This window comes from Labeo rohita, chromosome 24 (genome assembly GCF_022985175.1).
Source record: "Labeo rohita strain BAU-BD-2019 chromosome 24, IGBB_LRoh.1.0, whole genome shotgun sequence".
Classification (NCBI taxonomy): Eukaryota; Metazoa; Chordata; class Actinopteri; order Cypriniformes; family Cyprinidae; genus Labeo; species Labeo rohita.
In genome coordinates this window covers 24,384,136-24,411,555 of record NC_066892.1, presented here as the reverse complement: position 1 = coordinate 24,411,555, position 27,420 = coordinate 24,384,136, and the positions used below count along the sequence as shown (strand labels likewise).

General features: G+C 37.3%; 1 protein-coding gene across 1 annotated transcript; it reads left to right on the top strand.

Moving 5' to 3' along the window:
• The first annotated feature begins 953 nt into the window (after positions 1-953).
• Positions 954-26,932, top strand: trpc1 (transient receptor potential cation channel, subfamily C, member 1). Its single transcript, XM_051098151.1, has 13 exons — positions 954-1,443; positions 3,077-3,231; positions 3,339-3,440; positions 3,626-3,828; positions 5,034-5,165; positions 5,611-5,806; positions 8,124-8,460; positions 14,952-15,091; positions 15,339-15,497; positions 22,583-22,770; positions 22,947-23,148; positions 23,720-23,914; positions 26,463-26,932. The coding sequence occupies exons 1-13, from the start codon at positions 1,278-1,280 to the stop codon at positions 26,688-26,690; spliced, it is 2,403 nt and encodes an 800-aa protein (XP_050954108.1). The 5' UTR covers positions 954-1,277; the 3' UTR covers positions 26,691-26,932.
• Positions 26,933-27,420: the final 488 nt, after the last annotated feature.

Sequence of the window (27,420 nt, the reverse complement as noted above, 5' to 3'; positions counted from 1 at the left end):
ACAGGGATGACATTAATTAAATTTAACTCTGTTTTTAAAATTGTCTGTAAAATTCAGACATTTTAAAGATCATCCTCAGTATATTATTGAGCTAATGCCTATATCATTCAGTGGCATATGAGTTCTAAAAACTATAGTATCCAGTAACGCTTATGTCGGTAACAGGGTTGACAAAAATACCAAAACATGAGGTAGAAAAATAGTCATAAAATAATAAATGACAGCCTGAGATGGCGTCTGCATTTCACGGATATTTAAAAAAATATTGATTCAATGTATTTTGTTTTTCAGTTTTTCCAAGTGGAAAAGGCACTGATTTTGTGAAATGACCCAGAAAAACTCATTCACTATATTCCAAGTTGTCTTAAGCCACAGCCATGTGGGAGACCAAAATCCATGGACAGCTTGACAGCTCAGATAACTTTTTATTATGTATAGGATTAGCCTGGAAATTATGTTATAACTAGTATTTATAAATTTTACACAGGAAAGGTTCAGCATCTATTTTATAAGAGAGACCTGGCCAAATGGCAGCATAAATAATCCTAATAACAAATATACAATACACATAATAATATATATAATCATATGCACAAATGTAATCTAAATATTTCCATGTATTCCATGTTTTTTCCGCTTTCTGCGATTTTTAAATGTTATGTTATCAATGCTTGCATTATTTTTCCCTTTCTAATCACGGTTCCTTGTTTTATTCTTCTTGTTGGTAAACTGCTTGACGAATTAGTTCGATTGAATCGTTTTAAAATAAAACGTAATTTCTTTCCTTGCACACTTTGGCACACTAAACACAACAGGTTATACGAAAACATACTCAAAATCATGTTATGATGTACTCAAGCTTTGCCAATGCCAAAAGGGTCTTGCGGACACTCATCACTTATGTAACGACTGATGCTCCAAATGCAGTGACAGAGCGCGCATGCGTTTTTATAGCATCATCAGCACCAGCGCAACAGAACATCGCGATGCTCCAGCCTTTTCTTGTGTTTACTATCGTTTGGAGAAGATTTGATTGTGAAAACCTTTAGATGATCCTTATACATGCTTATGGATGTTTTCTCTATCGTACTATACACACACGCCGAGACGCGGATGTTATTTAAAGAGCTCTGACAGGAGCCAGGCTCTCCTTTACAGTGAAGGCCTTATCAGAAAGCGTAACATCGTTTACATCAAGATTGACCAGGGCTCTTGTTTTAACTTCGGCGATTTCGGTGGTTTCATGTGTATAAAGGTGTAAGGCTCTGCTCAGTGGGATGCACATCAGTGCTTTGCCGTACTCTCTCTCCGTTATAATGGCTGCTCTATATCAGGGCACGGACTCGTCTTCTCCGGATAAATATCTGGCGTTAAAAGACGTCAGAGAGGTGAAGGAGGAGACCACTCTGGACGAGAAGCTCTTTCTGCTGGCCTGCGAGAAGGGTAAGTTCATTTACCACTCTAAAGAACGTGTTCTGCAAATGTATTGTGAAATACAGTAAGAATAATGATAATAATAACAGCAATAATTATCATTGCTTTATTTTACAATGTCTTATGTGTTATTTATAGTTTAAATAACTTGAATGTATATTAATGTTGTAAAATTACAACAAAAAGTATTATTGCTGATAAAATGGTATAGCCTACCATGTATAGGAAGCGTTACATTTGGTATTTTACATGTATTTGGAGCTCTCGCTTTGTTTGGATGGATCATCATATTGTCAGTAATCATTTATTAAAAGCATTACAGACAAAATGACAAATAAAGACATTTTGAATTACAACAACATAATATTTGGTGTGACGTCTTCATGCTTATATATATATATATATGTGTGTGTATATATATATATATATATATATGAAGAGTTCAGATGCAAAACCAGCTAAAAGCCATCTCGGTCAAAAATGACATGATGATACTGAGTGAAAGCTCCTGGCACATAGTATACGTCCATCAAATACTTTTACTTCAAACTCGCTAAATTCCAGCCTCAGCCCAATCAGAAATACCACTACTTACATAGAAACCTATACAAAGTAGCCAGAAAGAAATGCTCATTTAAAGCAATACATCAGATGGATTTAGGGGCTTTTGCATCCGAACTCTTCATCATATATATATTAAAGACAGTGTTTTACATTACATTTTGACTTACAGCACCATAATATGTGGTGTGCCGTCGAACAGCATGGCATGATTATAGATAGATAGATAGATAGATAGATAGAATTCTTGTGCAAATATTTCATTTAACCTACTTTTTTATGACCTAATTAATTTAGTAACTACACAGAGTGTTTTGACAATTAAAATACAAAAAAAAAAAAAAGAAAAAAGAAATTGACTAGTAACAGTATTTGAGTAATATAAATTTTAACCTAAAATCTTTAAAAAAAAGTTTATATTGTTTGTCAGATAGACAGTTACATTAATTCAGCTTGTGTATATTTATTGAAAGCCACTTACAAATGAAAAAAAAAAAAACTACAATATAAACGATTCATTCAGAAAAGAGTAACATAAGAACTGCCAAAGTAGAATGTTTCGAAATTGCTTAGAACAGAGATGAAGAAGTGAGAGTGATGTAATAGTTTAACAGTAGCGATCTTATTTTCTAATGGTTTAAAAGTTATTGCCTTAGTAGCTTTAAAATTAAAATGAAAATAACTGACTACAATCATTCCCATATTTATTTTACATGACAAACTACTAGGTATTAGTGCTTTGTTTTGAGATAAGTAGATTTTGAGAGCTTGGCTGATGGTTTGGACATCTTCACTGTTTAGTGTTTTGTTTAACAGAAGTGCATAGTTTATCTCCAAGCATTCCAGAAACAGCTTGGAAAACTAATGAATTTCCTCTGCTTACATTGTGCAGACAAGAGTCAGTTGCTGTTCTTTTACCATATAAAGAAATCCTAAAATGGCTCAGGGACAGATATCTCTTCTTCAAGGGCTACATTGTTTTCCATCACAAACCGCTGTCCTCTCTTTCTGATGCTTAACATATTTAGGTGCCATTGTATAAACCATTAAACTAATTTATGCCACCTAACTACGTTTTAAGGAGACTACTACATGGTGAAGAAGCTTCTGGAGGAGAAACGACATGGTGAATTAAACATTAACTGTGTAGATGTACTTGGGAGAGATGCTGTCACCATTTCAATCGAAAATGAGAATCTAGACATATTGCAGTTGCTCTTGGATCATGGCTGCCAGGTGAGAACACACCCATGTCCTCAGATCATACATAACATGCTAGATAAAACCAGTCTGTTCATTTGAGATGGATGTGTGTATGTGTGTGTGTGTGTGTGCGCATACAGGCCACAGATGCATTATTAGTGGCTATTGATTCAGAAGTGGTCGGAGCAGTTGACATCCTGCTAAACCATCGGCCCAGGCGTTCCTCCAAGCCTTCTATTGCGGTTGGTGTCTTTTGCAATTATTTCCTTTGCATTTGTTTATTTTTTTATATTTGTTTAACTAAATATTAGTATTTTATTATCAATAAATATATGAATAAATATTAATTATTTGGCGTCCTAACTAATTAGTTGTCCAAAAAACTTCAAGGATGTTGCATAATCAGATCCTTGTGTACCTTTTTTAGAAATTGATGCAACGCATTCAAAACCCAGAGTATTCCACCACCATGGATGTTGCTCCAGTCATTCTTGCTGCCCACCGGAACAATTATGAGATCTTGACAATGCTATTAAAGCAAGACATCTCTCTGCCCAGACCCCATGCTGTAGGGTGCGAGTGCACCCTCTGTAATGCCAAGAACAAGAAGGACAGTCTTCGTCACTCAAGGCAACCATGCTTATTTTTTTCAAACAGTTTATATTTAACTCTAAAAATCTCAAAAGTCTTTTTATACAACTAGGCAGTATTAATGGCATTAAATGCAAGTGTAGATTTATAAGCGTTTTGGGAATTTTTACCCCTTTTAATAATATTGTTCTAATTTTACTATTGAAATGTGTGTGTGTGTGTGTGTGTGTGTGTGTAACAAATATATATACAGTTAAGGTCAAAAGAATCTGCAAAATGTTATTTATTTTACCAAAATAAGAGGGTTTATACAAAATGTGTGTTATTTTTTATTTAGTACTCACCTGAATAAGCTATTTCACATAAAAGACGTTTACATATAGTCCACAAGAGAAAATAATGGTTGCATTTATAAAAATGATCCTATTAAAAAGTTTACATACACTTGATTCTTAATACTGTGTTGTTACCTGAATGGTCCACAGCTGTGTGTGTGTGTGTGTGTGTGTTTTTTTTTTTGATGTTGTTGTTGTTTGTTTACTGATAGTTGTTAATGAGTCCCTTGTTTGTCGTGAACAGTTAAACTGCCCACTGTTCTTCAGAAAAATCATTCAGGTCCCAAAAATTCTTCGTTTTTTCAGCATTTTTATGTATTTGAACCCTTTCCAACTATGGCTATATTATTTTGAGATCCATCTTTTGACACTGAGGTCAACTGAGGAACTCGTATGCAACTATTACAGATGGTTCAAACGCTCACTGATGCTCCAGAAGGAAAAAAAATGCATTAAGAGTCAGGGGTGTAAACTTTTGAACAGAATGATGATGTGTACATTTTTCTTATTCTGATATAGATTGTTTTCGATTTCGTCCTGGTCTTCAGAAGCTAAAGAAGATACTTACATGTTTTGTCAGAAGACAAGACAAGTTAAATTTACCCTGATCTTTAAATTCAAGAAGTTTTCACCCTTAAACATTAGTGAGCATTTGAACCTTCTGTAATAGTTGCAATAGTATTAAGAATCAAGCATATGTAACATTTTTAATATAATTTTAGTTTTAATATAGTTTTCCCCCTCCAAACATTTTACCAATAGTTTTGCATTAATATATACAATTTATATATACAATTAAAAAAAAAAAAAAAAAAAAAACAGGCTAATCATAGTCCATAGTCAAATCTTTATTCAATGATGTGAGAAATGTTTTAAGTTGATTTTATCCTCCATCTGTGTCTCTTGCAGGTTCCGTCTAGATATCTACCGATGCCTTGCCAGCCCATCCTTGATCATGCTTACAGAAGAAGACCCCATTCTGAGAGCATTCGAGCTCAGCGCTGATCTGAAAGAGCTGAGCCTGGTGGAAGTGGAGTTTCGGTAATGGAAGAGTGATTAGGGAAAGGTGTCTCATAGGGGTCGCTGCTAAATGGAAAGAGCAAATACTCTCTTTGCTTTGGTTTTGCATGCATGCATTTCGATAGCAGTTAATTCATTGGGGACAAATGTTGGCAAAAGAACAAGGATAGGCCCAAGGCCAGACCTGGTCATACTGAGTAAAGAATGCCTTTTAAATTCCAAATGTGTTTGTCAAATGTACAGTAGGTGATTCAGCCTTTTTTTTTTTCTCTGGTGGAACAATAATTTTTCGAATAGCAATAGAATAGCCAACAAGCACATCTAGGGACCTGTAGATGTTGACACTCTCCCATGTTCCCTTGTGAAACAATCCAAACAATCTTCTTTGATTGACATCAAAACTGTGTCACCCAAAAGGTTTCTCCTGCAACTGCTCATATTGGTTTTCATTGTCTTTATATTACAGGAATGATTATGAAGAACTTGCCAAGCAGTGCAAAATGTTCGCCAAGGACCTGCTGGCTCAGGCCCGCAACTCTCGAGAGCTGGAGGTCATACTGAACCACACGTCCAGTGAGGACCACGTAGACAAGAGAGGCCTGCTGGAGGAACGCATGAACCTCAGTCGCCTCAAACTGGCCATAAAATACAACCAAAAGGAGGTTAATGAAGATTTTTAACAAAACTGTGCTTGTGTCCTCATCAGCTTGGGGCACATTTCACATACAATGACGTAACTTGCTGCTTAACTACCGTAATGTGATGCATCATTGGAACAATGAACTAGCTAGTCTTATGAGTTTCCCAAAACAGTAGTACCTTTGCAGCTCATTTGTTATTCAAACCACATTGGTTCAACAATAGAGAACCATTGTTAGTTCCATCCACACAACTTTGTGGTGCTATTTGCAAATGGATTTGGGAAACAACAAATCAAGGAACTATATTGCTAACAACAAACCCAAAAATGAAAATTCTCTCATCATTTACTCAATCTCAAGTTGTTCTAAACTGTATGAGGATTTTTCATCTTTTGAAGAATGCTGATTGAGCACTAAAAAAACATATTTTGAATAATGTTGGTAACCAAAAAGTTGATGATAGCCACTAACGTTCATAGTACGAAAAAAATACTATGGTACCAAATAGTTGATGGTAGCCATTGACTTCCATTGGATGGAGAAAATACTATGGAAGTCAATGGCTATTGTCAACTGTCTGATTGCATTCTTCATAATATCTCCTTTTGTGCTTAACAGAAGAAAGAACCCCATACAGGTTTGGACAACTTGAGACAGTTTTTTTTTTATTTTTAGGTGAATTATCCCAGCCAAATATTGGCAAGTTTAATTACCCGACCGATATGGGCCATTCTGCAGAATTGGTGCCAAGTCAGAGTCGGAAATGTCTTGAAAGAAATGTGTCTTTTCCCACAAATTTTGTATCTATGCAAATTGTATAATAACCAAAGTACACATTTCTAGTAATTGTGCAGTTGATTCTCATGTTGTATTTTCAGAAAGTTTTGGAATATTTGTCCTCTCCCCAAATTGTCTCTACCGAAACAGAAATATGTGACCATGGTCCACAAAACCATCATTAAGTGTCAATTTTTTGAAAGAGATTTGAATAAATAAGCTTTCCTTTGATATAGGATAACACAATATTTGACCGTGATACACCTATTAAAAAATCTGGAATTTTGAGTGTGCAAAAAAATCTAAATACTGAGAATATCGCCTCTAAAGTTGTTCAAATGAAGTTCTTAGCAATGCATATTACTAATCAAAAATTAAGTTTTGATATATTTATGGTAGGAAATGTACAAAATGTCTTCATGGAACATGATCTTTACTGAATATCCTAATGATTTTTGGCAAAAAAGAAAAATCAATAATTTTGACCCATACAATGTATTATTGGCTAATACTACAAATATACCCATGCTACTTATGACTGGTTTTGTGGTCCAGGGTCACATATATAATTTAATAAGAAGGGTTATAATGACCTATTAAGATTTTTCTTACATCTTTCTTGTAAATATATATTTTCTGTTTTATTAGACCGTTTTCAGAGGTGAATCAATAACAGTTATAATTTGAACAGTATTTTAAGTGTGACATATAAGATTTGTTGTGTTTTATGTTACAGTAGCCACCACGTCACATTACAGATTTTTAACCCACATACTAAAATACTAAAAATTTGCATAACTGTACTAAAATTTTGTTTATTACCCTCAAATAAAGGATTATGTGTTCCCTTTTGTCACTACTGAAACATGTAGTGAAACAAACAGTCATGTTTCAGTCATGACTGTTATAGTAGAGACAATTTTAATTGATAACACACCAATAAAAAAAAAACAAAAATGTCACTACCGAAAATTCACCAAATTTTTTGGTCATGACTATTCCAGTAGTGACAATTTTAAATATTTTTGAACCTAGCTCAACGATGCTAATCAGCTCATGGATAGCTAGCATAGCAATAACTCCCAAAAAGTGTGTTTGATTAAAAAAAAAATGTTCGGTAGTGACATTCTTTAAAGTTACACACAGATTTTTCATACTACAAATCAATGGACCTATCTACTTACCATGTAGCTATGAGAGAGGGGGACATATAAATATTTCCTGATAATAAATGTAGGGGTGTGAGTTAAAATTAGTCTCTGGACTAAAACCTAAACTGTTTCGGTAGTGACATGAAAATGCGGGACGTTTTTTGAACTTCGCTTTTTTAAAAATCAGATATATTAAGCTTACTTATTATTGTGGGTTTCAATAGATAATAAACAAATCTTAGTAAACATCTTAGATTTGAATAATCAAATGCTTTTTAAATGTGTTTTTTCGTTGTGGAACATTTGCACCAATTCTGTCAAATGGCCCATATATCCCCCTTTATTTTATAAGAAAACACCAGGTGCATTTTTTCTTTCTAATGCATTTTCTTATGTTCCAATCTGTACAGTTTGTCGCCCAGTCCAATTGTCAGCAGTTCCTGAACACGGTGTGGTTCGGCGAGATGGCGAGCTACCGCCGCAAGCACACGTGCTTAAAGATCCTGTCTGTTTTGAGCGTGGCGCTGATGTGGCCTCTGCTGTCCATCTGTTATCTGTTGGGACCCCGTTCTCGAGTGGGCCAGGTCATCCACACACCTTTTGTCAAGTTCATCATCCATAGTGCCTCCTACCTCACCTTCCTACTTCTTCTAAACCTCTACTCACTGGTCTACAATGAGGATAAGAAGAACACCATGGGTCCCCCTTTGGAGCTGATAGACTACCTTCTCATTCTCTGGATCATAGGTGAGGGATGACAGCATTAACACTTTTTAGCTATTACATGGCATTCGCTTTCTGTCTGTTCTGTGATTGCTGCTTCAACAGAAAGCAAAAGATAAAATCAAGTACTTTAACAAATCATAAAGTGCCATAAATTCATCCCTTAAGGCATTGCGTTTCGCCTCCTGGCGACTCACACTTTGTTGATGTAATCCTGCATAGACTGTCAAGCAGAAGTTCATATACAGTAAATTCATATGAATGTTAGACATATGCATGTCTACACCACCAGCCTCGGACTTCTTTGCAGTATAAACATTCAGTTCGTCCATCTGTTCTTCATAATACTACAGCATCATTAGTACGACTGATAATTACATAGATAATGTTCCTTGATGCGGAAGTAATAAACACAACTAGTGGTTAGCATCTCTCTGGAGCACATTAGCATGACACCACTGGGTGATTTGTTGCTAATGGCTCTTGTTTTAGTTTTCATCACATTTCCTTCTATAAAGAGTTAACCTTCATGAATAAAACAATGTTATGATGTATGGCCTCAGATGCCTGTGGATTTGACAATATCATATGATCAAGTTTAAAGAAAATGAAGACCACTAGAGGGAGGAAGAGGATTCTGAAGAATGTACATCACAGTTCATAACATTTCAAATAATGTATCATTAGTAGTTCAGTATGAAATCACCTTTCTTTCCAGCTTATTGGTGTTGTTTACTGCGTTTACTAACACACTAAGAATATAATAGCCACGTCATTAATGACGTGAATAGAATGTGAATAGAATTTTTTTTCATGGAAGTTATATTTAGTTCATTAGAGTCATGCCCTCCAGTGTACTTCATACATTAAAATGTCAACCGTTTTATTTACCTGTCTGAAAAACTACTTCTGTGAGTTGTGTTATTTTGCAGTATGTTTTCCTTCTGCGTCATGGGTGTGTCTGTCTTGGAATCTAAAGTTCATTGGAGGGTGTGAGTTGTACATCACAGAACATTAATCATGTCACAATAGAGTTATCAGCTGGAAGATCACCAAAATATTTAGTACAGTTTGGAATCAAATGCTTTAGAAATGACAGCTATTTAATTGTATTTCATTGTCATTGAGCCACATTCAAAGCCATTCAACCAAAATGATATCTTACAATTCAATAAAAGTCAGTGTGGTAAAAAAAAAAAAAAAAAAAAAAAAGATTTTTAAGCGAGTCACATGGTTCATTATCACTCTCAAATGCAAACAATGTAAAGCAGTTTTGCTCTTTGATATTGACAAAAGAAATGGGAGTAAACATAGTGGATAAAGCCTTTTTCCAATCCCATTCCTCACCCTATTCCTATTGCATATCAGCTCAGAGACAAATTTATTTTAAATAAAAATTAAAATAATATTCGACAAGTGGAAATTGAGTGTTTAATGGTTTGTTAACCCTCCGGTGTTGTTTGCATGGTGGTCAGAATTGACTGTGGGTTTTATTTGTTTATTTATTTATTATAAAATCAATGGACTACATTTTAGTTTCTTATACAGTCAGGTCCATATATATTTGGACACTGACACACTTTACAGAATTTTGGCAAGGGGTTGAACAAGAATATAACATAAAATGTTAAGGAATTACAACCATTTTCAAGGGCTCAGAAGTAACTGGACAAATAAATATAATCATAAATAAAATGTTCATTTTTAATATTTTGTTCAGAATCCTTTGCAGGCAATAACTGCCTTAAGTCTGGAACTCATGGACATCAACAGAGATTGGGTTTCCTCCTTTGTGATGCTTTGCCAGGCCTTTACTGCAGCTGACTTCAGTTGTTGTTTGTTTGTGGATCTTTCTGCCTTTAGTTTTGTCTTTAGCAAGCGAAATGCTCAATCAAGTTAAAATCAGAAGATTGACTTGGCCATTGTAGACTTTTTTACCTTCAAAAAGTCCTGGGTTGCTTTTGCTGCATGTTTTGGGTCATCGTCCATTTGTACTATGAAGCGCCACCCAGTCAACTTTGCTCCATTTGACTGAATCTGGGCAGACAGTATATCCTTATACACTTCAGAATTCTTCTGATTGCTTCTGTCTTTTGTCACATCATCACTAAACACTAGTAAGCCAGTGCCACTGGAAGCCATGCATGCGCATACTATCACACTGCTTCACCATGTTTCACAGATGATGTTTTATGCTTTGGATCATGAGCTGTTTCAGGCCTTCTCCATACTTTTTTCTTCCCGTTTCTGGTACAGGTTGATCTTAATTTTAACCGTCTAAAGAATGCTTTTCTAGAAGTGGTCTGGCTTTTTAGATGTTTTTTGGCAAATTCTAATGTGGCCTTGTTTGCACCTTGTGGTGAAACCTCTGTATTTGCTTTTGTGAAGTCTTCTCTTGATTGTAGACCTGCTATCTCTCTGATGGATTTATTTTGGTTTTGAAGCCTAACAATTGTCTGTTTTACTTGCATGCAGAGCATGATGTGGGTTCAGAGCAGCAGCTTCCAAATATAAATGGCACACTTAGAATCAACTCTAGACCTTTTACCTGCTTGATTGGTGTGGTAAAAATGAAGGAATAGCCCACAACTGTCCAAGAAACAGCTTTTGAGTCAACTGTCCAATTACTTATAGTCCCTTGAAGAAGGGGGGTGGTACATACATGTCATGAATCCTGTCATTGATCTTTGGTCTGCCTGCCACCAGAGGTCGCCTTGCCATCATGTTGAGTCTCACACTACACAGACTGTTGCACTACACCCTGGACTATATTTCCCATCCTCCACTTTATGCATAAAGCTGCAGCCAGTCAAACACAGTATAAAGAGTGTTGGCAACTTAGCGACTTCGTCGCTAGATTTAGCGACTTTTCCTTGGTGTCTTTTTAAAAAAATGAAAATAAAAAAAATCTAGCGACTTCTTGGACAAACCTTATTTAGTTTCTGAGACTCTCCGGTACTCTCCGGTTTCTGAGACTCTCCGGTACTCTCCGGTACATTCTTGGCAAGCACACACACACTTCTCTCGTGCACTCTCTCTCTCTCTCTCTCTCTCTCTCTCTCTCTAACAGCAGTGGCAGAGAGGAGCAGTGCTTACAGTTAAAATAGATATTCTGTTGCTTCTAACTCTATTTTACATGCAAGTATAGTCAAAATTACAGCATAGCCGTATGTCTTAATCGTGTGTGCATTTGATGTCATCAGACAATGTTGTGATTATGAATCAGGATTTTAGTGCATATTAATATCTTTGAGAGCTGGTTGTGTAGTCTTAATGGGTTTTAGTCACTATTTCATATTCATCCCGTTGTCTGACAACAGAAACAGTAAAATATATCAGTGAAAACAGTTTTATTGAGAATTTGGCTGCATTAAAATGTCATATGTGAGTGCAGAGAGGCAAGACAATATACTACGCACTTACATCATGAATATGCTAATTAGCATATGACATAATCTAGCGACATTTAGCGACTTTTCAGGCAGGGTTTAGCTACTTTCCACTGAAAGAAGTTGGCAACAGTGAGTATAAATACAAGGACTCTACTATCGTTTATTCGCCAGGTATTGTCTGGCTTTTAGCACTCTCCTAGTGTTGGCGACATGGACTCATTTTCCTGAGAGTAGTTTAGTCTTCTTCCTAGTCTGTTTATCCGTGTCTAGATTCTTGCCTTGTTATCTCATCTTGTCTGCCTTCAGCCTGCCCTGGAATTATCGCCCATCGTGGATTGACCTTTTGTCTTGCCGTCTCTGACTCTGTTCTCCCCTCGTTTGAAATTTAGACTATCTGTGTGGATTTCCCGTTCGCCTCGCCCTTTGGATTTTGTTCGCCGCTGACCGATCCTTGCCTGTCCCTGGATTACTCTTGTGTCTTGCTCTGTTTTTCAGGGGTTCGAGCACGCAGTGCTGAAACTCTATTGTAATTGTAAGGATTTTTATTATTTTTCTCCGCTAAAACTGATCGTGCAGACCAAACCGTAAGGCCTAGAGAGCTGAAACTTGGCCAGAAGGTAGAGCAGCCCGATGAACGAATCTGACAAAGTCTTGCCCCAGTCGGCCTATAGGCGGTGCTACAGTGATCAAAAACACAAAAATGCTCATAGCTCCTAGACTGTTTAGACTCAAAAAAATGAGATTTTTGGAATCCTTGGGTCAAGGCCATAAAAAGCTCAGATTCACTCTACGGGGCCCGGTTTTTCCGCCATTTTGAAGTAAATTCAAAACCCACTTTTGCAAACTAGTCCTAGGTTTTTCGCTCGATCGGAACCAAACCAATGCAGAAATGTTCTCTGTACAGTGAATATCAATAATTATCAAAAAAAGTTCACATTTTGACTAATCGTTGTGAAGGGGCCCCAAAAAGTTTGTAAGGTGGGGGGCCATTGTTACTAAAATGGCTATAACTCATGAACCAAATGAGGTATCTTCACCAAACTTGGTACACATGTGTACGAGCTCAATCTTTGGTCATATCCAAAAAATTGTGGAGCTTGACCACTTGGTGGTGCTATACTTACTTTCTTAGGCCCATAGCTCCCAAGGGAGCATAGGCCATCGACAACACTTCGCCATCTATCGCGGCTCTGGGCTGTCCTTTCCGCCTCCTTCCAGTTGGTCCCAATCTGCTTCAACTCCGAGTCTGTGTCTCGCCTCCAACTGTTCCTAGGCCGGCCCCTCTTCCGCTTTTCCTGTGGATTCCAGCTTAAGGCCTGGCGGGTGATGCTTGAGGCTGGTTTCCTCAGTGTGTGTCCTATCCAGCCCCACTTTCTTCTTAGAATCTGGCTTGTTATTGATTCTTGTCCCACTCTCTGCCATAGTTCTTCATTTCTGATCTTGTCTGGCCACCTGATTTTGAAGATGCGCCTCAGACAGGTGTTGAAGAATGTCTGTATCTTCTGCTGCGTCGCTTTGGTCATCCTCCAAGTCTCTTAGCCATAGAGTAAGACCGATTTGATGTTGGAATTGAAGATGCGCAGCTTCGTGGCCGTAGTGATCTCACTTGGTGGTGCTATAATAGGGAAAAAACATAAAAATGGCTATAACTTCACAACCGTCAGTCTAATAGACCTGAAAATTGGTATGCAGTGTCTCTGTCCATTGTGCCACAAGGGTCTATGAGGACATTTGCGTATCTCAAAAAACATGGCCGCCATCGACCAATGAATTATGAGCACCTATTAGAAAAGGTTAACGGAGGCCAGCGAAACAAAACTCACTGGGCATGTTTGACTTATGGCCCTAAAGGTCTGTAAGAATTTTGAAAGAAATTGGCCACTAGTTGGCGCAAACGGGTTTTATGGCTCTGTAATCACGTGGTGTTTCACATATCCACACAATATGCATATCATTTGATAGATCTCCTCCTAATGAGCAACCATTGGTGTCAATCAAATCATTCATTAAATATTCACAAATATGTGAAAAACCTACTTTTGCGAACTAGTTCACACAAACATATATTCACACAAACACTAGATTTTAAAATCATATGATAGATCTCCTCATTCTGAACAACCCTGCATAGCACCTGAAAGGCCTTATATGCTCGAATCCCGGTAATTGCTGCTTGCAGCTATATTATCTCTTTGCTGTTGTCGACTCTGCCTGTTTATGGCCATGTCTTTGTTTTAATAAAAGCTTGCATATGGATCCGCTCGCTTCACATCCTGTTCGCTCCGTTACAATACACTCTCAGACAAAAAGGTACCCTAAGGTACAAAAATGAAAAGGTACATCTTTGTACCTTACCTACCCCTAAATAGTACATACTGGTACCTTAAAGGTACATCTTAGTACTTTAAAAGTACATATTTGTGCCTTTTCACTTTGTACCTTAGGGTACCGCCCCAGCGACAGAACTGTACCTTTTTTCTGACAGTGTATATATATAATAAAACATTTGTTTAAAGTTGCAAGAAAATCAAAGTCATATATCTAAACAAGTTGTGTTCTATATTTAAGGTTGATATTTTTGTTTGGGTGCAGTACCAAATCCAATCCAAAACCTTTACCAAGTTTAGTAGCATTACAATGAAGTAATAAATAAATAAATACATAAAATGTACAATTTTTCAGTCAAAAATGTGGTGTCCTTGCTTTGTTTGTACGGGAACAGTGACTGTCATATTATTTCCATGCTCAAAACCACGATTCCATGCCTGAATCCATGCCATCGCCTTCAGTGATCAGCAGGTTCAATATTGTTTGGGTTAGGTGTGGGCTTTAGGGACAGAGCTAAGTAAGGTTCCAATAAGGCAGCATCTATTTATTATTTTATACATTGAATATGTTATTATTACTGGTTGCTGTTTTATTATCTACTAATATGTTGAATGGTATCTGCCACTATATATATATATTTTTTTTATTGTAAGTAACATCCGTAAATGTTTTCTGCCAGGCATGTTCTTAGAGCTAGATAGCTCCTGACAGTGACTGAAAACCGTCAATAGCAAGAATTTTTGATTTGCTGCTTGAATGATTCTTTGTGCTGATGGCAAATTCCTCTCTCTTCAGGCATGGTGTGGTCTGATGTGAAGCGTCTGTGGTATGAGGGATTGGAGGACTTCCTGGAAGAGTCACGGAACCAGCTGAGTTTTGTCATGAACTCGCTTTATTTGGCCACCTTCGCCCTAAAAGTGGTGGCTCACAGCAAGGTATAAACCCTGTCCAGAACATTTAATTCTGAGTCATTAAAGGATTAGTTTAGTCTAGAATTAATTCGTATCATTCCAAACTATGAGGGACTTTCTTGCATTAAAGACAAAAAAAGTTGAACATGCCGTTTGTGTTCCATTGAGTTTGGAACCACTCGAGGATGTATAAATTACAGGATTTTCATTTTTGAAGGAACTGTATTTTTATATCACAGTGTGTTATATATTCCTTTGTCCTCTGTTTCAGTTTAAGTACGTTGAGAAAGAGGCACCAGTGGACAGGAAAAACTGGGATGCATTCCATCCCCTCTTAGTTGCTGAAGGCCTTTTTGCGTTCGCCAATGTGCTGAGCTATCTCCGTCTCTTCTTCATGTACACCACCAGCTCCATCTTGGGGCCTTTACAGGTAATCACAACTTCCTCTGTCTGCAGTTCTTACCCATTCACTGCAATAACCAACGGAGTGTTTAACCACCAAAGCTTTTTCTTGTTACGTAATGCCCAGGGGCCGCACCGATAACACAACACGCCAGAGAGTTCTCTCATTTTTCCTGTGTATCTCATCAGTCCTGCGAACGTCTGTTTTCATTTCTCTCAGTTGTTTTTCTTTTCCAATTCTCTGTTCCTGGAGCTCTACCATGGAGTTTCATTTCTCGTTTATAAGGATTTATAGCTGGAAATGTCCAATTTTATAGTGTGGGAGTGAATCTTATGAAGTAACATCTACCACCTGTCAATAGCAGGTACTTTTTTCTCAGTAAACTCTTAAAAATAAGGGTTCCAACAGTTTTTTTTTTTCCTTCTTTTTTGGTTTTAGTGCCATGATTTAAAAAAATAAATAAAAAATCTAAATTTATGAGATTAAAGTCGTAATAGTTTGGGAATAAAGTTGAATCTACAGAAATGAAGTCGAAATACTATGAGAATAAAGTCTAAATATTTCAAAAATGAAGTCGAAATTATGAAAATAAAGTTGAAATATTATGAAAATAAAGTCAAAATGTTGCGAGAATATAATACATTTTTTTAGAAAATAAAGTCGAAATATTTTGAGAATGAAGTTAAAATTACTAGAATTAATTTGTAGCAATTACTAGATTAAAGTTATAATATTTTGAGATTGCCTGGATTATAATATTTTCAGATTGCCTGGATTGGGAGAACCAATCTCAGTCTCAGCTTTCAAAATCTGTCAGTTTTATAAACTTTAAATAAGGAGGAAAAACACATTTATAATTTGTGATCAAACTGACAGAATTTGAAAGCTGAGCTATGTTATACTAAAAGCAACAAAGCACAAAATTTTATTGTGATTACAGGGTGGCTGGCACACTACAAATAATAAATGGAAGACGTTAAATATTAAATATCATTTACTATATTATACCTTGAATTGAACAGCTTGTGAATAGTCACTTGCCATTATATACCTCAGAAAAGACAGCAATATATGTTAACGATTTGGAGCCCACTTCAACCTTTAGAATGTTTTATTGTTGTTTTTAATTAAATACATGTGAGGAATGAAAGGCTGGATGCCACAGATGTTTTTGCGGAGTAGGTGGTGGAATTTTCACAAAGAAAACAGTATAATTGAATGAATTGATTGACATGAATACAGCAATCTGTCATGCCACATTAAAGAGCTTGAAAAACACATTGTTTGTATTTCGCTATAAAAGCTGAGACTTTGTTTTATATTAAAAATACCAAAAGCACAAAGCTTATTACTACTGGAGGGCTGGCGCACTACAAGTAATGAATGCAATTGAAGACATGAAAGGTTATTTCCAAGCCTACTGTCCCCGTGAGTATGAGACATGGTATGATTTCTCCTCATAATCCAACATATATTTGTAGTGTATTAAAAAGGGTTAAACAAGAGAGCTATGGCGCCCCCCAAAGGAATGTTGATTGGGTGTGTGAGCTGACATTAAGATGAAAAGTTGTTCCTGTTCAGTCTGTTAATAAATATCATATTCTTGATAATAAGCTGTTTCCGCGAGTCCCTAAAAATTGACTGTTCATCATCCCAGTAAGATGATGCGGACGCTCAGACGCAACAATATTCAAATACATTCCGGTGGCCTGGCAACTTCTCGTGGTGCTTCCAGCCCTGACCATTTGCATATGCAATATAGGCTATGCTCTTGAAATATTATAACTTTAATTTCTACGATTTAAATTCTTGAAACATTTTGACTTTATTCTCAAAACATTTCGACTTTATTCTCGTAAATTTTGACTTTAATGTTGAAACATTTCAACTTGATTCTTGTAATTTCTACTTTATTCTCAAAATATTTTGACTTTAATCTCAAAATATTCAGAATTTAATCTTGTAATTTTTTTTATTTTTTTTATTGTGACACTAAAACGGCGTTGTACCAAAAAACCTTTCATTGATCATTGATCACTGATTTTTTTGTGAAGAACATTTTTTCTATTATAAAGAACCTTTTGTTCAATGGAAATGTTCTGTGGAATTTAAAATTTCTTAATGGAAGCTTAGATTCCACTAAAAAACCTTAAATTTGCCTCCAGCCACTGCGGTGGGCGACCTGAAACACGTCTTGGATTGGCTTTTGATAATTACTTTGCACTTACACACTTGTTAAAGGAGAAGTCTACTTCCAGGACAAATTTACAGATAATGTACTCACCCCCTTGTTATCCAAGATGTTCATGTCTTTCTTTCTTCAGTCGATAAGAAATTGTTTCCTGAGGAAAACATTTCATTTCATCAACAATTCACAAACTGACAATTTATATACTTTAACCTGAAATGCTTGTCTTGTCTTGTCTCTGTGATGCTCTGTAGTTTGTCAATACAGTTAGGATATGTCGAAAAACTACTTCTTCAATGTCAAGATCGCCCTACATTTTACCATTTTTGTAAAGGGCGTTTGATCTTCTTTGCAAGTTCACTTTGTAAACACTGGGTCAGTACTTCTGCAGTGATGTAGGACGATTATAGGTTGGGGAAGAAAACAAGAGTTTTTCCACATACCCTAACTGTGTTGATCATATTGAACTGGACAAAAAAAAACGTTCACGCAGACTTAGACAAGACGAGTGTTTGGGGTTAAAAAGTATATTAATTGTCAGTTTGTTTCGAAAATGACCGATCGTTTTGCTAGAGAAGACCCTTCTTCCTTGGCTAGGATTGTTTAGAGCCATCTGAAGCCGCATTTAAACTGCATTTTGGAAGTTCAAACTTGGGGGCACCATTGAAGTCCATTATATGGAGATAATTCCTGAACTTATTTTCCTCAAGAAACATAATTTCTTATTGAACATCTTGGATGACAAGAGGGTGAGTAAGTTATCTGTAAATTTTGTTTTGGAAGTAAACTCTCCTTTAAGTAACATTTTATTGTATCTTGAAGAATGATGAAAGATTCGCTCTCAAAGTATGCGTCTGTTTGTTCAGCATCGCTTCGCCTTGTTTGAACCCATGGCTTTGGCAATGCTAATGCCATGTACTTCCAATTGAACTATAGGATGATATCCAAAAAAACTGTGAGATTTAATCTGTGTAACTGACTTTAGCAGCTCTCTGGAATTTTTCTGCAGTAGTTTCAGAGAGGTTGCATAATACAGCACTCGTCCTCTCCAGTATTTGGCATGAGTAATACCTTGTCAGTCCTGAGCATATGTGTGAGTGGCTCTCTGCTCTGCCGCACGTGCTCTTAGACTGACATCAGTGTCTGGCGCTGCTGTATGGAAAAGTAATTCTCTCAAGAAGTGTGGTCGGAATGATGCATACACACTCACATGCACTCAGCTGTAATGGTCTGACAAATGAACACACACCCACGCAAGTTATTTAGAGGAAAGTGCCTTGTATTATTGTTTTTCTGTAAATTCATGGAGCTACACATATGCTTAAATGCTTTCTCTGCAACTCCCTCTTACACATAAACATATGATGTACAGATACAAGAGTGACAAGAAACACAGTCAACTTTTTGCACAGCAGACCTCCATTGGGAAGGCAGAGAACAAATAGTCAGACGTTTAATCCTTCCTGCCTTATTGTTTGACTAAAAGTGTCCAGTAAATCTCCCCAAGTAAAGATAACAAGTGGAAAACACTGAGTCATCTCTGAATAAATGTCTGAGGATGTATTTTTTTCTTTGTGAGGGCAGAAGTTGAGAAGTCAGACTGAATGCTTAAACTTTAATTCAAGGAGTAATATCGTGTTTGTATAAATTGTAATATTTTTTCACAATTTTTTTTCACCATTTTTATAGGATTTTTGATCAAATAAATGTGGCCTTGGTGAACATTTGAAAAATCTTACCAACCCCAAATGTTAGTGTAGATAAATATAGTCAGAAATAAACAATGCTTAAATGTAATAAGAATTTAGTCTGGATATCACATTAACACTGATTTACATATTTTATTGTTAAATATGACACTTACATAATCCAAATCATGAACATTATAAACAGTGTAACATTCCAGTGCTGTTATACAAAACATCAAGACTCTTGAAGCTGTCAGATTAGTTTACTGAAGCTGACACAGTATTCTAAGATTTCTATTCAGGCTTTTAGTAGAGTACTTTCAGCCAGTGCAATCACTTATAGGGGTTGGATTTAGGCCTTCATATCAGAGACAAATCTGAAATGGCTACTGCAAATACCATGGTTCAAAAAAATACTAGATGTGGAAAATGCCTACCGGGGGTTTGAGAGTGACAAGAAAATGAATTAAATTAATGGGGATTGCAAAAAAAAATCCCTCAAATCCTGGCTATGTTTCAGAGCAAACACACAGTACAGAACATTCTGGTTCACCGGTCAGACTTGACACAAGAATTCATCTTGTCCCTCACCTCAACCCACACTAGAACGGCCAGTGGAATCTGGAAAGTACAGATAGAAGCAGGCACCTTAAAAAAAGCCAGTCTACTGTATGTGTGTACTGTAGGCAAGGTAATGCAGGGGGAAATGTTCCCCTGCCATTACCCCCTAATGGGCCAAACCAATATTTACCTGAGCTGTGTTTATCAGTGACTAGTTGTTGTCTGATATATGGAATTAGTTAAAAAATGACATCCAGCACTTAAAATAAACTTGTTTCAAAACATTGCCATATTTACTTAACTTGAAAACATGTTTGAAACCATTTCCATGATCGTCAACACATAAAGAAATATTCTATGTTAAAATGCTTAGTTCTGTTTTTTTTTTTTTAACTCATCTTTATATTGCAACAAATCTATATTTAGGGATTTTTTTGAGGAATTTTTAAAAACAGTTTTGTGAAGCTCCAAAAAAAAAGATCAAAACAAACTAAACATCATAAAAGTGGTCTATATGTCTCATGTGCTATATTCATTTATTTCTTAAGGAATGCAATAGTCATATTTATAGAAGCCTGTTTCTGCCAGTAAAAAAAAGGTAATTATGACTTCTTATCCCATAATTGTGACTTGTATTACATATTGTGGGTTACAAGTGATACAAACTAGCAATTCTGCCTTTTTACTCAAAACTGTGAGGTATAAACTTGTAATTCTGAGAAATGAAGTCAGAATTACGAGACATAAACTTGCAAATCTGACATTTTTCTCAGAATTGCGTGATATAAATTCACAATTGCAGGTTATAAAGTCAGAATTGTGAGACAAACTTGCAATTCTAAGAAATATACTCTCAATTCTGAGAAATAAATGTGCAATTCTATTTTTTATATATATATTTATACCTGGAAAATATTTCTATCTCGCAGTTGTGACATTTTTCTTAGAATTGTGAGTGTATTACGCAATTCTGACTTTATAACTTGCAATTGCGAGTTTGTATCTCACAATTCTGAGAAAAAAAGTCAGAATTGCAAGATATAAATTAGCAGTTGTGAGAAAAAAAGTCGTTGTGAGATACATTTGCAAGTAATTGCGAGTTTTTATCTTGCAATTCTGACTATTTCTTGCAATTGTGTTATCACGCAATTCTAAGAAAAAAAAAGTCTGAATTGTGAGTTTATATCACGGAATTCTGACTTTATAAACTCACAATTGCAACTTTATATCTAACAATTCTGAGAAAAAGTCAGTAAAAAGTTGCAGTAACCTTTTATTTATTTATTTATTTATTTTTATTCAGTGGAGGAAACGGGTTTCCATACATATTTACTTAGACTTTATTTTTGTAATTTATTAATTGGTAATTTTACATTACTGTGTTTTTATATGGACTTCAATAAAATAAGCCAACACTTCATGAAAACTAATGAACCAAATAAAAATAAAAAGTCAATATTTTCTGGTAATTCATTCTGGTGATAATCAACAGAATGCAACATGATAAATGGTCTTTTACTTTGAATATTTTGGTTTCACTTTATTTTAATGACCCCTTTAACACATTCTGTTGTCTTTAAGTAATGTTGCACCTACATGTCTACTAACTCTCATTAGACTGGTAGGGTTAGGGTTAGAATAAGTTGACATATACTTGCAAAGTTACATATAGTCAGTAGAATGTCTTTTGGGAGAGCATCACAATAAAGAGCTAGCAAATATTAAAGGAGAACTCCACTTGCAGAACAACATTTTACAAGTAATTTACTCACCCCCTTGTCATCCAAGATGTTCATGTCTTTCTGTCTTCAGTCGTAAAGAAATTATGGTTTTTGAGGAAAACATTTCAGGATTTTTCGCCATTACAGGATTTGACTTCATGGTGCCCCGATTTTGAACTTCCAAAATGCAGTGTGAGCTGGAGCTGGAGCTGGAGCTGGAAAATGCAGCTTCAGAGGGCTCTAAACGATCCCAGCCAAGGAAGAAGGGTCTTATCTAGCTTTTTTTTTTTTTTGAAAAATAAGATTTATGTACTTTTTAAGCACAAAAGCTCATGTAGCACAGGCTCTGGGATGCGCGTCCACAATGCTACGAATTAGTGATGGGTCATTCTTGAGCGATTTGTTCATTTTGAACGAATCTTTAATGTGATTCTAGAAGAACGAGTCGTCTCGGGGAGTGATTCATTCAGTCACGCATGCGCAACATCCTATTAGGTTCTGTACTGGAATTAGTTCACCTGTTTCGAGTCTTCGGGTTTTTCAAGTCTTTCATTCATCTTATGGGGCTGTCACGTGATGAACGAATGACTCGAACCTGAAGACTCGAGAGATGAACTAATCAATTATTTTTCCAGCTCACACTGCATTGGTAGATGTATTAGGGAAGTAACACGTAACATTTTAACAGCGTTTGACTAACTTGCATTTTAAGTCTTTGCGCGTTCACATTGTAAACACTGAGTCTGTAGTTCTGCATACATTCCGCATGACCTTTCGACGTGATTCAATAATACGTAGCGTCGTGAACGAGCATCCCAGAGCCTGTGCTATACAAGCTTTTGTGCTTAAAAAGTATAAAAATGTTTATTTGTATTTGTTTATCCCTATGGTATCTCCATATGTCAGTCTGGGCTGCTCAGGCTTTGATGTAGGCTTTGATATATGTCATTGCAGATCTCCATGGGCCAGATGCTACAGGAGTTTGGGAAGTTTCTTGGCTTATTCCTGCTCGTACTCATCTCTTTCACCATTGGTCTGACACAACTCTATGGAAAAGACAAGGACCTATCGAGCTCCAAAAATATAACCAAGGACTGCGAGGGCATCTTTTGTCAAGAGCAGAGCAATGACACCTTCCACACGTACTTTACATGTCATCTCATTTATACTAATCACACAATTTTAGGTTTCATGGACAGGGGCATAAAAAATGTATCTATGGATGCAAGGTTCCATGTAAAATCATGTAAAAAATATGAGAAGTCTGTTTTTAAGTTAAAATCTTTTACCTTAATCATTTATCTTCAACTTTCTCCAGGTTCATGGGGACATGTTACGCCCTCTTCTGGTACATTTTTTCCCTGGCACATGTGGCTTTGTTTGTTACAAGGATCAGCTACACTGAGGAGCTGCGATCATTTGTTGGTGCTCTTATCGTCGGTACCTACAACATTGTTGTGGTCATCGTTCTCACCAAACTCTTGGTGGCCATGCTGCATAAGAGCTTCAGACAGATTGCTGTGAGTGACCCTTGAGATTATTTGATTGCAAAAACTAAGGTGTTTTCTTAAAATGATACAGCATAATTGTGTGTTTCTGACAAGTAGAATTAAGAAAATTAAGTTCCACATATTCATTCACCAGTGTTAATGTCACATAAACACTGTACATTCTCCAAACCTGATGGGGGCAGCAGAGAGGTTATTGTGGTCTAATCAGTTGTTTCGATGAGATCTATCTATTAGCATTCCCATTCATCTCAACAACCTTTGATCAGCTGGCATATAAAACAATGCAAATGTGGAACAATGTGGAAATGGGCAACTTGGAATCTGCCATCTTCAATTATGGACACTCAGTTCTGGACTAAATCATTTGAGGCATCAAGTGGCATGTTAACAATCACTCACAATTGTGATAAATGGGAATACTAACAGATGGCAATCTTTAGGTGTATTACTCCTTATATCAGGAAGACAGGTATGAGTGCATATACATGTAGATACTTGTACATGTGGAAATGTGTCAGGCAGCTAGGAACAGGTACTTAAGGCATCACTGCTATACCTTGATTATTTTATCTGCTTGCAGAACCATGAAGATAAGGAGTGGAAGTTTGCCCGGGCCAAGCTATGGCTCAGCTACTTTGATGACAAGTGCACACTGCCTCCACCTTTCAACATCCTCCCCTCACCCAAGACAGTGTGCTACCTGGTTATCAGCCTGAGCAAATGGATCTGTTCCCACACCTCCACAGGAAAGGTCAAAAGACAGAATAGCCTCAAGGTGTGTAAGACATATGTAAACTTATATCTGGGAAAATCTAGCTACTGTACTGTCTATCCATAGTTTGCATTTACTGGTATATGGATAATTGATCTATTTGACAATCAAGTAAAAAGTTCTAAAGCAGGGGTGCCCAAACTCAGTCCTGGAGAGGCACTGCAGAATTTAGCTCCAACCCCAATTAGACACACCTAAATCAGCTAATCAAGCTCTTACTAGGCATAGTAGAAACTGCCTGGCAGGTGTGTTGAAGCAAGTTGGAGCTAAACTCTGCAGGATACCGGTCCTCTAGGACTGAGTTTGGGCTCCCCTGTTCTAAAGACACCAATTCTTTATCGCAGGGCTGGGCAACTTTGGTCCTGGAGGGCCACTGTCCTGCAGAGTTTAGCTCCAGCCCTAATAAAACAGACTTGAACAGGCTAATGTTTTCAAGATCACTAGAATATTACAGGCAGGTGTGTTTGATTAGGGTTGGAGCTAAACTCTGCAAGACAGCGCCCCTGCAGGGCCGAATTTGCCCAGCCCTGCCTTACAGCATGGTGCCAGAGCAAATCCTTGGTCTGTGAAAAAAAAAAAAAATTACTAGGTACTAGGGAGTATTTGTTGTCCACAAGAGTCTCTCCATGAGCAAAATAAAAGACAGTATATCATCTTGTTCAGTTTTAATTTCCCTTGAGAAGGAACAACAGAGACTTAGTCTTACTAGGCCAGTGGTTCTCAGTCCTGGTCCTGGGGGTCCACTGCACTGCACATTTTGCATGTCTCCCTTATTTAACACATCTGATTGAGATCATCAACTCATTAGGAGAGAGATCCATGAACTGAACCAATGAGCTGATGATCTCAATCAGGTGTGTTAAATAAGGGAGACATGCAAAATGTGCAGAGCAGTGGACCCCCAGGACCAGGATTGAGAACAACTGTACTAGGCATACTAGACACTTCCAGGCAGGTATGACCGAGTTTGATCACCCCTGTCATAAACCAAACTAGGGGTGTCCAATCCAGATCCTGGAGGGCCACCTTCCTGCAGAGTTTAGCTCCAACCCCAATTAAATCCACCTGAACCATCTAATCAAGATCTTCAGGATTACTAGAAACCTACAGGTAGGTGTTTTTAGCTAAACTCTGCATGAAATTTCTCCTCTCGGAGCAGGATTGAACACCCCCAGTTGGTTTATGACTGAGGTGTCCAAACCCAGTCCTGGAGGGTCACTGTCCTGTAGAGTTTGCCTCCAACCCACTCAAACACACCTGAACAACCTAATGTCTTCAAGATCACTAGAAAGTTACAAGCAGGTGTGTTTGATTAGGGTTGGAGCCAAACTCTGCAGGACAGTGTCCCTCCAGGACCAAAGTTGCCCAGCCCTGCCTTATAGCATGGTGCCAAAACAAGTACTTGGTCTGTGAAAAAAATGTTACTATAAATCGATCTGTCCATGTGCAAAACAAAGACAGTAAATCTGCTTGTTCAGTTTCAATCTCTCTCGAGCAGGAACCACAGAAAGGACAAGGTCTAACTAGGCATACTAGAAACTTCCAGGCAATTGTGCTGATGCAAGTTGAAGCTTAACTCTGCAGAACAGTGGCCCTCCAGCACAGAGATTGGACACCCTTGTCATAAACAAAACTAGGGGTGACTAATCCGGATCCTGGAGGTTGGTCCACCTTTCTGCAGAGTTTAGCTCCAACCCTAATTAAACACACCTCAACCATCTAATCAAGAGCTTCACGATTACTAGAAACCTACAGGTAGGTGTAACAGGAGATAAACTTTACAGAAATTTGGCCCTCTCAAAGCAGGATGGACACCCCTTGGTTTAACTTGGTTTATGACAGGGGTGTCCAAACTTGGTCCTGGAGGGCCACTGTCCAGAGTTTAGCTCCAACTTCCTTGGAAGTTTCTAGTATGCCTAGTTAGGCCTTGATTAGCTGGTTCAGGTTAGTTTAGTTGGGGTTGGAGCTGAACTCTGCAGGACAGCAGCCTTCCAGGAACAGAATCGGACACCCCTGCTTTATGAGAATTGTCGGTACGGAAGATTTACTCTCAGTACTATGAACAACATAACACAGAACCGCACCAGGGGTGCCAATCCTGACATATCAGGATTAATCAAAGACATTGATTAGCATGCACAGGTGTTTGTTTAGGGTTAGAGCTAAACTCTGCAGGAAAGTGGATCTTGTGGGCCAGATTTGAGGATCCCTGAACTAAACTCTGCAGGAAGTTGGCCCTCAAGGAGCAGGATTGGTCACTTTTGGCGCTGTGTTTATTTTTGGGCTGTTTCCGTAGTAGCATAACCAGCACGTAGCAAAATAACATGCTATGTTACAGCTCATTTCTTAATTCTGTGGTAAAAATTATGCACTTTGCAATACGTTTTCTTGAGCATTGGCCGAGAACCAAGTTTGGTACCACGGTGTGCACCATTTTGGTAGAAAGGGGGTAACTTAAAATTGCCACTATGTTACTAGACAAGAAGTGTGCTCTAGACATATTATGCCTTACAGTCAGCTTGCCAGTGATCCTCTAACTCTTTGCTTCCAGGAATGGAGGAACCTGAAGCAGAAAAGAGATGAGAATTACCAGAAGATTATGTGCTGTCTTGTGCACCGTTACCTGACCTCCACAAGGCAGAAGATGCAGAGCACGGACCAGGCCACGGTAGAGAACCTCAATGATCTGCGGCAAGACCTCTCCAAGTTCCGCAATGAAATGAGAGACCTTTTGGGCTTCCGCACCTCCAAATATGCCATGTTTTACCCCAGAAGCTAAGCCATGTGCCTGTGTGCATTTAGTAAAAGTGACCCAGCATGCTCAGCAACGCTCTTCTTCTTTTTCTTTGGAAGACGAAAAAATCCTGGGACTCTACTGGAATAGTATTAAGCTCTGTTTATTCTACACCAAAGCCTGCAGAATCATAACTTATGTAATATTCTCGCATCCTACTTGTTTTCTAAAAGTGTCAGTCTTTTCAAATAAATAATATTTATTATGAAGAAATGTTTTATATTTAACTTGCATAAGTTCTTAGTGGCTGTTGCAGTGTTTTCAGTATTTAAACATGATTTTTAAGACTGATTCACATTTAACCCTGCTCCTGAAGACCAACTGTCCTCCAACGTTTATTTCTAACCTGCTTGTATTTTGATCTAGTCAAGTGATCATGAAGATTTTGATTAACTGGTTTAGGTGTGTTTGATAAGGGTTGAACCTAAACTGTGCAGGACAGATTCACTGAGCCTAGGAACGGGGTTAAAAACCTCTGTTGAAGAGAATATCTAATAGGATTTTTTGGGGTATTTAGATGCTGAAAAGAAACACTTAAAACATAAACCTGAAAACAATTGTAGACTATGGACATTTTAAGAGTTTACTAAGGAGTTAAATGTTTGAATAGTGCCCCTCATACTCAAGCACTCTGAGCCGTAGGCAGTTTTAGAAACAGATGTCCTGACATGACCATGTAAACTCCCTAAATATTTTGAACTCAGAAAGCTTCCTT